Raw genomic sequence first — 16,345 nt, forward strand, 5'->3', positions numbered from 1 at the left:
CTACTCTTCAGGGAATATACCTACTGGTCCTGTGGTGGTTTCAGGCTATTTTCTTGGGGGGGGGGGGGGGGGTGGGACACCCCCAACCCCCCCCAAAAACAAAAAATTCCCCCCATATTTTTTTTTTGTGGGGGATTTCCTTGGTCCTATTCGCCCAAATTTTTTTTATCGCCTCTTGGGGCAAAGCCCCTAGAGGCTAGGGGCGAAGCCGCTAGTGTATCTATATAATAAAGTCATAAAAAGCAAATATGTCTTTAAACAGAATAGTTTCAATTCAATTTTCTTTATACTTAAATAAAAAAAACCATAAGGAGCAAATAGTTAAGATTCCATAATTAGTTAGCGAGATCTTAACGGACAAACAAATAACCACTCGTTTACTCGTTTACTTGTCTAACTTGACCCCGAAGTTTTATAATTTGTTGACTTGACAACTTTTGGGACTTTTATTGAATTTTTATTTTTTTTGGTTTGTTAAGCGTCCAAACGTTTCAACCACTAATTAAAATCTTTAGAATTGGTTGTTTTGTTTATCATTATTGGGGATGTACAACATTAATTAATCGGCCATTGCCTTATCCCTGGTCTATTACACACGAATTATAGTTGACATATTGAAGATTCTCGAAATTTGTATTATATGTAGTTCAAATATTTGCCGCAAGGTGACTCAAATTAATTTGTTTTTACAGAATTTTTACAAATTTAGACAAAAAATTGATTTTAAAACTTATATTTACAAAATTAACATATTTTTTTGTGTTATTTAAACCAGTAAACAGTATATATTTCTGTAAGATTTACATAAGATGTGAATTTTTAAATAGTTTAATATATATTCGGATTTTTGTCCCATTTTATTACCATGAAAACAGTAAGTCACATATGATGTCAAACTAAGCTCGCCTGGCATACTAGGCTTATTTCTGTAGACAGTGGTGTTAAATATCTACTGTCACTAAACCTCAAGAAGATTTTACTACCAGCCCACTCTTAAACGTGTATGTAGGTAGAGAAAAAATAGCATTAAACCAACCCAAGCAAATATCAGTTAAAATTTTTGAAGAAGTATTAAATACAAATTATCCGTGCGTCTATTAGTAACTACATTCTCAGAAGAATAAGGCCCAACTGGTTCAGCGGTTACTGAGATCTTAAGCTTCAGATAGACGGATATATACATCGTTCTACTTCATATCCTTATAATAAAGTAACAGGATGTATATTTGTACCAAAGGATTTCGCAAAACCGATATGATTCTCCTTTACAGGGTAGCTTTTCAATGGGGGGGATATAACTCCCCCCGGCCCCCACCAAAAAAGAGTATGAGGTTGGGGTGTTGTTTTCTTTTTGACACTAAAACTAGAGGGGGTTGGGTCCAGGGGCGTCCAAGCTTTTTATTTTGGGGGGGGGGTAAAAATTTTTTAAGGGGGGGGTAATTCGTTTTTGGGGGGGTAAAATGGCGCGCGAAGCGCGCCACAAATATTTTTTTACCCCCCCCAAAATTTTTACCCCGGGGGTAAAATTTGCTTGGGGGGGGTAATTACCCCCCCTGAAATCTGTTGGCAGGGGTAAATTTAGTTTTATATATAAATATATAGTATTAAAATTTTTTTTATTAGAGATTTTTTATTTTGGGGGGGGTATTTACCCCCCCCCCAAATTGTTGGGGGGGGGGTAAATACCCCATCCTAAATGGTTGGGGGTGCCTACGGGGGTAAAATGAAAAATCGTTTGGGGGGGGGGGGTAATCGCCCCATTACCCCCCCCCCCTTGGACGCCTATGGTTGGGTCAAATTCAATTCATTAACTCTAAAAGTTCCCTTTAGCGCCTCTTGGGGCGTAACCACTAGTTATAGATATTCTGAATCTGCTTGATAAGTTTTGACACTCTACAAGTGTTCATGTTCGTTTGTTAAACTGTATGTCTGTCATCGTAGCGCAAGGTACTAGTACCACAAATGTATAGCAATATTGGCTCAAAAACTTTGGGTACTTTTATCATATATTGAATTGATTGGGTCCTAACAAGTAGTGTCAAAACTTTTAAACCAATAATTATAATCGACATATGGAGTAATTTTGTGCAATGTGGTGCATGTATAACAATTTTTCGTCCATTTTCTTATCCCTTAAGATCTAAGATATTATCTAGTCTTAGGATAGTGGACAAAAAAATACTACGGTCGTAGCGGTTATGCGTCTTGCGTCAGGTTGGAAGGGTGACGCAAAATTCAGACCCAAAATTTGGCGATTTGTTTTTATATTATAGCGAATAAGATAATCTAGTAATCTTATAGAGAAAAATAGTAAATTTAATAGCGAAAACTGAGATCTGAAAATTGCGTCACCCTTTCAATATGACGCATGACCGCTACGACCGTGGCATTATCTTGTCCACTATCAGGCTTAGAGGGAGTGGTGTTTATACACTAGTCTCCAAAGTTTTATAATAACGTTTTCTTATTCGTTGGCTAAAAACTTTGGGAGACTTTAGTTAATTTTGATTGGTTGATTCATTAAGTTGAGTGTTAAACATTTCAACCAATCTAAGTTTAGAAAAACTTAGCCTTAAAAAATTGAATAAAAACAAAGATGACAACATACATGAGTGGCGAAGCTAAAAAATTATGGATGGATATCAGGGAAAATGAACCATAGAGCAGTTTCATAATAAAATAAACATTCTACTTGATAAAATATAGCACAAAAACTTTAATTTTTGATAACATGAAAATCTAGGAATCGATCTATAGAACACCAACTAATGGTATCCAAACTTTTAACAGTCCTGGGACAAACGTCAGATTGGACACTAAATCTTACCTAACCTGTGTAGAAATACTTCGACGTTTGTCACTCCTAAGTTTTCCTGAAACTTTTTAAACCAATAATTTTTTGTATCTAAATAAGGGCTAACATCATTGGGGATATACAATTCCCATAAATTTATCATCCATTGTCTTATCCCTTGATATCCATGAAAAATAAGAAAAGGTAAAAGATGTAAAAACATAAATCTTGAAGTAGAGAGAAGAAATTTCTTTAACTTGATTTATATCCTATATCTCTTTGCAAGGAGGGAGTGCGTATAAAATAGCAATATAAAAAATTGCAAAAATAAAAAGCTTTTAAATGTAAAACAAGTTACCCGATTTGTAGCTTAAAACATTGGTGGAAAAGCTAGGGCACTAAAAGCTTGCATAGCCAAATAAAATTTAATTAGTAAATTACACAGGTAACCAAAGTTTTTTAAAAACAAGTCCTCATATTCGTTTGCATAAAACATTGGGTACATTTATTTAAAAATCATGAATTAAGCTTTTGTAATGTTGAATCTTTTTCATTATTAATTTTGTCTATCATCATTGGGTACGTGCATCAATTTACCATCCATATTGTCTTATCCCTTCCTTCAGATTCCTGATATATTTAAGGATTTTGTTTGACTATTTTATTTTATGTGTGAACGTTTTTGGTATGGTATTTAAACACCATTTATTCTTACATACAATCCACTAGAAGGGTCAGCTGAAAATTGATTTTCCATTTGTTCTCAAATTTCCGAAGTTGTACGACAGATAACCTAACTATTGCAAAGGCTACATTATCATATGAATTTAAAAATAAATAATAAGACGACTAATTATACATTATACATTCAAATTAATAATTTTTCAAATTTTGATTTTTTTTAGAAGTTTGAAACTTTTTTTAGCTAGTAGTAAATATTGACATGGAATGAGGGTGATACGTACACAATCAGAAACTAAAATTCAGCTGACTACTAAAAGAGCTCTTATATGAAATTAAAATATATAGGTATTAAAATACATATAGTATATTTATTACGGAATATGGGTGCCTTCCCTCCAAATGTCTCCCCATCTTTATAAAAAACAACAAATTGAAAAGAAAGAAGGGGGGGGGGGGACTTATGCATAAGGGATAAGACAATGGCCAATATATTTATGACATTCTCATTGATGATAAACAAAATTACACCTTCTGTAGGTTACAATTAGTGGTTGAAACGTTACAACACTCAACTTAATGAATCAACCAATCAAAATTCACTAAAGTCCCCAAAGTTGTTAAGCCAACGAATAAGAAAACGTTATCATAAAACTTTGGGGATTAGTGTAATAATTAGCCAATTATCCAATCTCTCTATGGGCACATATACATGCGGTGCCCTAAACCTGCAGGACTACCAATGTAAACTAACCTAATCTTACCTGCAGTAATAATCTAACACGTTAGTTAAGATTAGCGGCTATGCCCCTAGAAGACTCTAGGAGCGTTTTAGGTTGGAAGTGAATTGAATTTGAACCCCCCTCCCTATTGTTTGTTTAAAAAATTCCCCCTGATTTTTTTTTGGGGGGGGGTCATCCACCCAAAAAAAAATCGTTACAAACATTTCAGAGACCTACTCTAATAAGGAGAACCCGATCAGTTCAGCGGTTAGTGAGATCCTTCGGTACGCACAAACATCCTGTAACTTTATAGTAAGGATATAAATGTATAACATACCAACAGACAAAATAATACAGATAGAAACAAGGATAAACAAACACATCGAAGTATTACCGACAGACTGACGGGCCACATAAATTAAATATATACTAGATATACATTATTAGAAAATCTTTTCCGAAAAAATCAGCCTTCCATCTTAAATAGCAGCCAAGAAAATCATGTTTTACCCTGAACGCAGCTGGCTGACGGACAGACGGACAGTTTTAATTAAGGAGCACTTTCGTATGTCTGATACAAGAATATCAATGAAATACTATTTTTTTACTTTGTTCCTAAAATATACAAAAAATGTAGCTTCTGGCTTAAGTCATGGAGGTTAGGGACATTGGACTGTAAAATCACATTGGTATCTGCAGATTTATAACCCTTCTATCTTACTCTTGAGCTCAAAACTAGTAGTGTCTAAACTTATAAACCAATTGTTTTATTAATTACAGAATGGGTTCTTTTGTTTATAATCATTTGGGAAGTATGTAAATTAATTGTGCATTGTCTTATCCCTTAAGATCCCTGATCCTATGTGTATTTTATTGAGATAAATGTTCTTTCCCACAATGCTTAGATAAAGTGTGTTTTTTTTATGAGAATTTTTTTGCAAGCAATTTTACCCTACTTATAGCTATTAGAATTTAATGATTAATGGCTTATTTTCTTCGTTTTTTCTAAAACAATTAATAGAACAACAACAAAAAATATTTCAGTTCTTATTTAAAAAGTACAGTAAAATCTAGAATTTAAAACTTAGGTGTCAACATCTAAAAATGGTTTTAGCGCATTTTTCTTATGCTCAAATCTTCTACCCTTTGCAAGAATAGCTGCAAAACGCTTCAGAGTTGAGTTATACAGGGATAGAGATATAGAGCTGAAAATTTATACAAATACTATTGGGTACCGAAAGTCTGTAGCTCCTTTTAAGGTATGTTAACTTACGGGGCTAAATTTTTCTTTACCTAACCTAGTCAGAATTGTGCTTCAGAAACTACGCTATAATAATCTCTTTTGATGTTAGATATAAGGATTCTAAAAGTTATTTCATAACAACGTAATTATAAACATATCAAAACAGCAACTAACAATTAAAGTCTGTAAGTTTTTTATATGTTCTATCATGTATTTGGTCATAACTCTGTCAAAATGCTTTCATGAAATAGAAAGATATTACAAAACTAATTACATGGGCTTATAAAGCAACTGTTTTAGTATCTTAGGTCGAAAAAAGTCTGTTTTGAAAGCATTTTTGACAAAGTAATGGCCAAATACATGATCGAACATATAAAAAACTTACAGACTTTACATACAAACAATATCAAAATTATACTATCCCATCGGTTTTTATAGAATGTTATAAAAAAACTCTAAGTTTAGAATGAACAAATTAATTGTAAAGTGTAATAGGCATAAGCTGCGAACACGACGGGCGGACGGAAGAACGTTACACGGTTTCAATAGTTAAAAAAGCTTCACTTCTAAAACCAAGAACACATAGATTATATTCACAAGTTTATTGGTACAAAGTTTTAACAATAATAATATTAATATCTACACAATTAGGTTGGGTTAAATGCGATAATAATAGATTCCTTCTTTTATATATATAGGGGGGAGGAATCAATAGCACAATAGCTATACAAGTAAAAAATATGGTTTCGTAAATAAATCTATTCTTTAGAGGGGGCGCAACCATTCTTACTACAGGTCTGTCCGCTACATTTCATTATGCAAGATTTAACTTACAGTACATGTACATTGCAAAATTATAGGAGTGTTGTTGTTGATCCTCCTTACTTTCAAGCATAGATACTTTAGCCTTCCAGTAGGAATTCCAGCTCGTGGAATCTTTAAGTTCAGGCACAATTTGGTATTCTTCACCGTCTATGGTTCGAACCATTTCACCCTCAATTTTACGTCCAGTTCTAGGGCTACCATCAACAGAATATTGCTGCCCACCCCAGACATAAGCAACATATTGCCTTTCATTGCTACCTCCAGTAGGTAACTTTCTTTCACCGTCAATTGGAGCAGGGATCCAGTTTTGGAATCTTTGAGACATATTTGTCAAGTATTGAATAATGCCATTTTCTTGTTCATTAACCAGACAAGGACAAACTTTTTTTATATTCAAATTTTTCTGTTTAATATCTTTATACACCTGTGAAGCCATATTCCACATCTCCAACATGTGCATGTGGTGAACAATTTCCTCCAAGCTTGTCAGCCCTGATGCACCAAATTTGTCAGTTTTGTCGTTATTTGACAATACATAATCTACAATTGCTCCAGCAGGAAATTTGAATACAGATGGTCGTGTTGGGGCAAATAAAAGAACTGGGGTGGTGTCAGTCAGGTCGAAATTAATTGTAGGTACAGTGTTGTTGATTGGGAACTGGTCATCAAAGAAGTATCTGATGTCCTCGACTGATATAGAATGTAGATGATGGGCAACACTTCTTGAGTATGATGTCATGTTGACCCCTACATTACTGGATGGTGCACAAAGGTCATTGTTGGGTACCGTAGCGGAGAGCACATAAGCAGGTAGTGTAAACAGCAACAGCCACATCTAAAAGCAATTAAATATGATCAAGATAGAATTTAAACCATTTACTTGAACAACTAAACAATTAGGCAAAAATTAGACAGTTAATAGAAAATGCCAAAATACCAATGGCAGGCCAGTATACATTTTAATTGACCAGTATGACGTTGTTTAAAAATTTTCAAATTTCCCTAAAATCTACATAAACCTTAATACTAAATTTTAATCTTAAAAAAATATCAAATATTACACATACCTGATAACATTAAAAAGATACTTACGTTTTTTTCAGTTGGGTATTGAGCTCAGTAAATGAAATCTTGGTTTAACTGAGCACAAATAAATAACTAAGCGGTATTTATACATCCATAATCAAACATGCTTTTTTCCCTTTGTAAATGCTTCCCCCATTTTTCATTTTATTTTACAAATCCCCTCCCCCCAATATTGATTGGTTTGAGGGTTTAATCATCGATGATATCACGTTGCTCTTTTAAGGCAGGTAAATCATAACACTGTACAAAATAAACCATTAAAATGTTTTCTCGTATTCATTCGAATCCGGTGGATAGGAACCGGTTCTCATCCATACGAAAAAACTATGTCTAGCATCGTATTATATCCAGCTTTCTACGAATATAGAAATGTAAAATCATAAGATTAAAACCAGTTTTTTTTAGCCCGTGCCTTCGGCATCACGGGGCTAAAAAAACTAGTTTTAATCTTATAATTGTACATTCTATATCCGCGGAAAGCCGTTTATAATACGATGAAAGAAACAACTATTAAAACCTCCCCCCTTTTCAAATTATTGATCATGTGTTAAATATCATGAATTAAACCTTATAAAATTGGAACCTTTACATATACCCAATCTCTTTAATTTGTACCTATTGATAATAATGTTTTTGGAATGGAATCTCCGCCCAGTTAAGATTATTAATGTATTTATGTGATAAATGTCACATACAAATTAACTAAAAACTTTAACATTAGATCAAGATATTACATGTACTATTACTATGGACATGCGGCGAAAATTTAAAACTTAATAACAGTGATGTTTCCCTTATAACATAATGCCCAATCATCCTAGGAATCAATACTTAATAAAAATCACGTGTTCGGGATTAATCACAGAATAATATATAAACAAAATATAATATCTTTAGAACGTTGCAAGGAAGGTCGGACCGACCAAAATGTGTAAAACATATGCTTTCAAAAATTGGAGAAATAAGAACTGAAAAATGATTGAAAAATCTTGAAAAATTTAAACAAATATCCAATCTAAAAAAAATACTATTTATTTTGATATGCCTAGAAACTTTGATATATGGGTATTGAATATGTAATTCATATACTAAGATATAATGCAGGGAGGGAGGGGACATTGGGCTGTTTATTACCCTGGTTCCCAAGGTTTTGAAATAACAATTTTATATTCGTTGGCTAAACAATTTGGACCTTTATTTAATTTTGACTGATTGTCCCAACGTTTTAACCACTATTGTGGCTTACAAAAGGGGCAATTTTGTGTATTATCATAGGGCATGTACATCAATTTATCGGCGATTGTTTTATCCCTTTAGATCCCTGGATAAAATGTACATATATTTCATATAATCTTTGCATATATGTAGATTCTATATAAAACAGCATAATATTACAAGGCCATTTGATTTTTAACATTATTTAGAGAAAATATATCAAAAAAATAAAATTGTCCATAATTAGAGAAATAAGTTTAATCTAAATAAAAAAGAAAAAAAATTTGTAGTGATAATAAAGTAAAAATATGATAAAATTTATACGATATTAAAATAACTAATGAAATTATAATATTCATACAAATTACAAATCTACCTAAGTAGTATTGTGTCAATACTGCATAAATATATTGCTTGAATGGATGAGTCTATCATGAGAATTTATACATCTGCTATACTCTTTGGATTAATACTATAATTGAGGTACTAGAATAGAGTGACAATCTTTATCACACATTGCTATACTCTTAAAATGATACAATAATAAAGGTATTAAATAAGAGTGGCACTCATTAGATAATACACCTGCTATGCTCTTTAGATTAATACTTTAATTGAGGTATGAGATTGGAGGGAAAATTTTTAATACACTTCTATAGCCTTTGAATAGATATGATAATTGAGGTACTTGAAAAGAGAGACAATTTTTGGAACAAAAATCTGCTATAATCATAATATTAATACAGTAAGTAAGTTATCACATTAATGGAACAATCTTTAAGTTGGATTACATATCTGCTATTCTCTTCAGATTAATATTACAAATAAGCAATTAGAGTAAAGTGACAGTATGTGCATTTCACATATGCTATATTTTTTGAATGAATGCTATAGTTAGGGTATTAGAATAGAGTGAAATATTTTTTATACTGATTGTATTAATACTTTAAAGTATATAAAGTATTAGAGTAGCAAATTTTTGATTTTATGCCTACTATGTTCTTTGGAATTGACTTAAGCTATATTTTATGGATTAATACAGTAAGTAAATAAAGTAATACAGTAAGTAAATGAGAGTGTCACTCTTTAGATAATACATCTGCTATAATCTTTAGATTAATACTATAATTGAGGTATTAGATTAGAGAGAGACTTCTTGGAAAATACTTCCTTTATACTCTTTGAATTAATACAGCAAGTAATTATCATATTATAGGGACAATTTTTGATTGCACAACTTCTATACTCTTTGAACAAATACAATAATTGAGGTACTAGAATGGAGTAATAATTCTGGATTAGACAATTGTTATATTCTTTGTATTGATAAGGCAATTGAGGTACTTGAATAGAATGAAAATCTGTGTTGATAAATATTAGATTTGGATTTTACATCTGTTATAACTCTTTGAACTAATACAAAAATTGAGGTATTACATTTAAGTGACTATAATGAAGGTACTAGATTATAACAATATTATAAGGGTTGGTTATCTGTTAGATGTTACTTAAGCTAATATTCATTAGTTGTCATTAGTTTATCATATCTGATTTATAGGTAGATGATGCCCTTAAGTTTTCTATATCAAAAGAGAAATTTACCTCTAACAAAATTTTGAAATTGATTCTTAATTCAATTCTTAATAATATTTCTTTTCCATCTACAAATTCTAGTTTCTCATATCATAGTTCTCTATATCCAATACTTTAATTATATTCCTTTTCCTCCTCCAATTCCTAAATCTACTTTCTCTTATCATCAAACCAATTCAGCATAAATATAATTTGTTGTAAAAACATTTACATTTCATGTATAAAGAATAGAAATTTTTGATTAACCATATATCACATTTGGACTGTTATACCAGGATATCTAGAGATAGATTTGATAGATATTTAATAAGATAGAAAATGTATATCTTTAGGAGAAGTTCATTAAGGCTCCTGAATCTTTTGTAGAATTATGAAGAAATATTTTACATATGATAAATTAGAAACAAAACAAGTTTATATAAAAATTTATTCAAACACATTTAGATAATTTGTTAAATATAAAACAGTCCTTCAACCTATAATCTTAACTAACCATCTTAACTGCCCATCTTAACTAACTATCTTAACTAACCATCTTAACTAACCAGCTTAACTAGCTAACCATCTTAACTAACCATCTTAACTAACTATCTTAACTAGCTAACCATCTTAACTAACCATCTTAAATAACCATCTTAACTAACAATCTTAACTAACCATCTTAACTAACAATCTTAACTAACCATTTTAAAGGAAGCCTGCAAGAAATACCACGCTGTAACTGCTGAATGACTGCCACAATTAGACCTAATACCCCAAATTTGAAGCCATGAGCTTCAATAACAAAAAAGTTCTAGGCATTTCAAAATGACATTTTATGTACAATTAAAATTTTGAAAGATTTTCATTGCTCACGTTAGAAATTTTGAAATTAAAATATGTGGCCTAGAAACAAAATTATAAGCTTATTTTTGTCATAAATTTAGGTTGCCAGTAACTAATTATATTTTACAATAAAAATACCCATTTATGAAGTCAAACAAAAGTAAGTATAACAACAACAAAATACTATTGCATTATAAATAATTTCATAGACTTGATATAGAAACAGATTTTAGATTAAGCAAAAAAGTTTTTAATGATTATAGAACATTAAGTAAAACACACATATTTTAATTCAATTCATTATAAACATAGAGAAATAAAAAAAATAATGAATAATCTGTTAAACTTGTTATGGGGACAATTTTTAGTTTCAATCAAGAAAAAATTCTTGCAGCCAATTTTGAATAATTTAAGCTTTAATTTAAAAATTGCCTTATTATTCTTAATTCACAACATTATTTAAAACAGATATTTAAGTACATTACCATGTTATATCAAAATAAAACTTAAAAATATAATTATGTTTACAATATTGACACAAATTTTAAATTAAATTTCTTTCAAACTTTAATTTATTTAAAACTTAATTAGATGTCAAATTATACTTCTGGCATAATTAATCTTATGAAACAAGAAAAATATTTCTTAATTATATAGTTTGAATAATAAAGCACACATAATTGAATATAGAAACATAGAGCAATTAAAACTTCATTGACTTGATATTGACACAGTTTTTACTTTAAGCTGAAAAAACTTAGTAATTATAGAAAATTGATAATAAAAACATATATTCTTAAATACAATAACATTCATTATCTAATGTAATCTAACACACATCTTTAAATACATTATAAACATTTAGAAACAATAAAGAAATGTTATGAGGACAGTTTTTAGTTTAGATGGAAATAAAATTTATTCAGCCAATTTTAAATCATTTTAATTTAAAAGCTTTAAATTTATATGTCATATCATATATTATTGTCCAACTAATCTTAAATCCTTACATTAATTTACACAGGCATATTTGTACATTAACATATAATGTTAATCAATAAATTAATATATTATAAATGATTTCTTAGAATTGATTTTGAGACATTTTTTATTTTAAGCTCAAAAAATATTTTTCAACTTGAAATTATTTATACCTTTTTAGAAGTCATATGACCCTGACTATACTTAACAGAAAGGCCTTGAGGAGAAGAATCAGGAAACTTTGTTCGTTTCAAATATCTCGTTCCATGCCTTAGAAATGACTAAAAAACTACCATTTTTTAGAGTTTATTGAGAATTTCCAATTTGTAGAGGTTTTCTGAGATTTTCTCAGGTTAGAAACGTGATATTTTGAAATGGGCATAAAACATAGATCAATCAAACAATGAGTACATTATACATAATTTCATAGACTTGATGTCGAGACAGTTTTTAGATTAAGCAAAAAAACTGTTTATAATTAGAACATTAATTAAAACACATATTCAAATACATTATAGAAATATAAAAATAAATCATATTTAAAAATTCAATAAACTTGTTATGTGGACAGTTAAAACAAATTTCTGTGGCTCTTTCTAAATTGATTATATATCACATATAGTTGCCCTAATTCTTTCCTTTATTTCCTCATTCACCTAACCTAAATTATAAATCTTAGTTACAAAAATAAGTAATACTTTTCATGATATTAGAAAATTAAATAATACACATATTTTAATTCATTTACATTAACATAGATAATTTTAAAAAATGAGTACATGAAATATGTATTAAAAGATACATTTTTCTGTCCTTCACTTATTGTAGTGTTTTTATTTCTCACTTTTTCGAAGTCTGATTTTAGTTGTGTCATTGAAACACCATTGAGTTTCTTATCTGTGATTACAGATATTAATGGTAGTATTTTCTTTTTGTTGCTGTGTAGAACTCCACCAGAGTATCAAAGATACTCAGAGCACTGAGACCTAACCATAGGCCCAGAGAACTTCCCAAGTCAACAACAAGATTGAATATATCATATGCGTAAACATCTGTGTTAACTTTTATTTCATCTTTTATCTTCACTGTAAGAGCTGCATTGTTGAGTCTATTTGTGATATGTGAAATCTCATTCAACTTGAAATGCATGGTCACACATGGGGGCAAACATGGCTTTAGAGTGTCCATTGTCATAAATTGGATGAAATTCCAAAACTCATTAGTCAGTGTTGAGTTAGCATCATTAATTTCCATGACTTTGCCCATTTCACAAGTAAGAGAGCTGTTTTTGGAAAACCAGGGTGGTAAACAATTAAACCATTCAAGCAAGAATTTTTCCATCTCATTTTGAACACATAAGTCATAGCTTGTTCCCATCCTTCCATAATCCATACAAGTTTTACCATCATGAATACTTAAATCATGGATTTCAACTTCAATTTCAACAGCCTTATCATCATAGAAACGCTTAACTTTATCCGAATTTTTTTTTGTATCTGTATGTGTAGGACCAAAGTCGACTTTGACAGCATTTGATTTGTACATACTGAATTTGTTAGCTCCAGCTGGATCCACAAGAAAAAGATCAGATTTTTCTTTGATTTTGCTGACATAGATTTTCTTTTTTGTTGACATAATATTCAAACAAAAACCAAATAGTGGAAAGTAAACCTCTTCAGTATCAGCATCATAATAATCAGAGACATCACCAGTTTGTGAATTCTTTGCCTCTACTTTACTATAGTTAGTTTTGTAAATCCTTTTCTGAATCTGATGATAAGAAGTATTACCATATTCTCCATTCCAAGTATATTGTGTTGTGTTTGTAAGTTTTCCATTTGTAAATTCTCTCAAATTTTGATATCCATTTTTTTTAGCCCTAACAATGTCAAACTGTTCTTCCTGGCATAGGTAAATCAGAGGCTGTTGGATCTCATCAAGAGTTGTGGTTGAAGTTTGTGTAGTTATTGGTCCTGTTATGTATTTGATGATTGAGTTCTGAAATTGATAAACAAACAATCCTAGAGCAAACAGCTGAAACAATGTTCTTGAAATATTAAAGTTTCTCATTTTTCTATTCTTTTCTGAAACAGTGAAAATTAAAGTTTTTATAATTTACTTTCATAATTTCTAAGTGAAATATCAATGCATTTCATACTATATCAGATATATCTATATAATTTCACCAGCTAGAAGCAAAGTTATGAGCTTAGTTTAGGCACAAAATTAGAATTCAAATGTAGCATGGTAAAACCTTGCCCTACAAATCTTTTTGGTGCTCATTCTGGTAATCTTTAGTAAGCACTAACTAAAAACTGCATCTAACCAAATATAAACCAATCATGAGAGAAGAAAACATGAACAACCAAAGAACAAATTTAAATGTAATTCCTGTGATTCTAAATTTCCATACAAATCTAATCTGATTGTATAAGAAAATGCTGAACTGGCCTTGCAGCTAGATTCAAGTATGAAAAAATGTAACAAATTTGGAAATGAAATTTCTTATAGCAATTTAGTAATACACTGAAAAAAACTGTGCTTCTGATCAAGCAAATAACCACAAAAACAACATAGTTATCAGAATAAGATGCATATATGATTTATGTGGAAAGAATATTTCATCAAGTAAACTGGCAAGATTATGAAGACAGGGATTATCTCAGGAGATAGAACACACAAGATGAGACTTGACACTAGTAGACATGCAAACAACTGAAGAAAGGAATATAGGAACAGAGCAAAACATACAACTCTTAAAAATACAATTAAAGAAGTAGATGATGAAATGGCAATACCATTTAGAGAACAAACAAAGGCTTTAAAACACATGAACAAAACCCAAGTTGAACAAATCCAAAGAAATAAATAAATAATACAATAGATTGCAGACATATAAGAGGATAGCAGTAGCTCTTAATAATACTTCAGGATGCAACTGCAAACATCAATAATGATAATTTAAAAGATAGTGCAAGCATAAAAAATGATCCTCCGAAAGATTTAGGAACATTTAGAAACACCAAATATTTCTAGAGGAAAAAGATTGGAAACCAAAGCAACATTAATATTTTCTACTCTAACAACATACATTAAAGTCTGTACATGGTGAAAGAAAAAAGACAGTCTATGTTAAACTGTTTAGATTAGAAGCTGATGATGATGAATTAGCATCAGAAACAGCCAGAAGAAAGTCCTCTACACTAATTAAAATCTCAAAGGTCCAAGCCCATGGAGAACATCCTCCAACAAATTTCTCACTCAAATTATCCCTATACCACAGATCACATGAGGGATTAAGGGATTATAGGCCATTCTACTATTATGTTATTTTGGGACTTATCAGTTCAATTAAAAATTGAACACACTGTGAATAAGAAAATGCTACAATATTCAGAAGGAAAGACGCAGTCATATAAATTTTCATCTTTCTGATATAAAAAATCTATGATAACTCACTAACAAATAACTAAATCTATAATAACATTAGGTAAGAAACAACATTATTTGAGGTTTTCAGCTAAACTGAATTCTTACTTATTATATGCGGCCATATTTTATTTTGAAACTACTCTACAATACAGAAATAATGTCTAGACTTCATCCAAATGATGTGCTCTACAAACCTAACGCTTTTTTTCATTACATGCAGCTCCCTGGGCCATAACTGAACCCTCTAATTGTAATTTTAGCTTTAAACCTTACAAGTCAGGCTCATTTGACTTTGACATCCTGTTACTTTTCTATAAGGATTTTTTGTACCATTTTAGAATTTTAGTATCTCTTTATGATCATATTTCTCTACAACTATGAGTATGCTCTCATCAAATCTATAAATTACTTTTACATACAATTATATGCTCTTAGCATAATTAACTGATCTTTAGAGAGTAATAATGTTCTTCTGCCTATGATCTAAGTGCTCTTGTTATGGCCTTACTCTATTCAATCGATTAAATTATCTATAATTCCAATATTTACACAGTTAGGCACTACAATTTGGGTTTTTATATTTAAACAAATTTAACGATAATATACACAATTGTAAAAATGTTTAAGCAATTGTTAATTTATGAAATACTATAAATTTATACTAATTTAAATAAACTTGAAATTATTGAATATAAATGATGATATACTGGGATAAAGTGAGTTTAGGTTAAAATTTAAGAGCTGAATACTAAAACGAGTGTAGAAAAAAAATATTGTTTAAAGAACTTCTACTTGGATTACGCATGTCCTACCTATATCATGTTAAAATTTTAGGAAATTGTTGAACCCTCTATTAATCAGAAATTATTATAGTTATAAATTGGTTTCCTATGAAATTTATTTATCATTTTTGAAAATTTACCTTAAATTTACGTGAAACATTAAATA

The 16,345-nt window shown here is 30.3% G+C and overlaps 1 protein-coding gene across 1 annotated transcript; it reads right to left on the minus strand.

The window, feature by feature from the left end:
- Positions 1-6,027: 6,027 nt before the first annotated feature.
- Positions 6,028-7,411, minus strand: LOC145303938 (uncharacterized). The gene is made up of 2 exons (XM_080145603.1): positions 7,358-7,411; positions 6,028-7,100 (listed from the first exon to the last, which is right to left on the minus strand). Exon 2 carries the CDS (start codon positions 7,098-7,100, stop codon positions 6,255-6,257), a length of 846 nt encoding a protein of 281 aa, XP_080001729.1. The 5' UTR covers positions 7,358-7,411; the 3' UTR covers positions 6,028-6,254.
- Positions 7,412-16,345: the final 8,934 nt, after the last annotated feature.

The sequence above is a fragment of the Acartia tonsa genome, chromosome 13 (assembly GCF_053477335.1).
Source record: "Acartia tonsa isolate MP-2025a chromosome 13, ASM5347733v1, whole genome shotgun sequence".
Taxonomy (NCBI): domain Eukaryota; kingdom Metazoa; phylum Arthropoda; class Copepoda; order Calanoida; family Acartiidae; genus Acartia; species Acartia tonsa.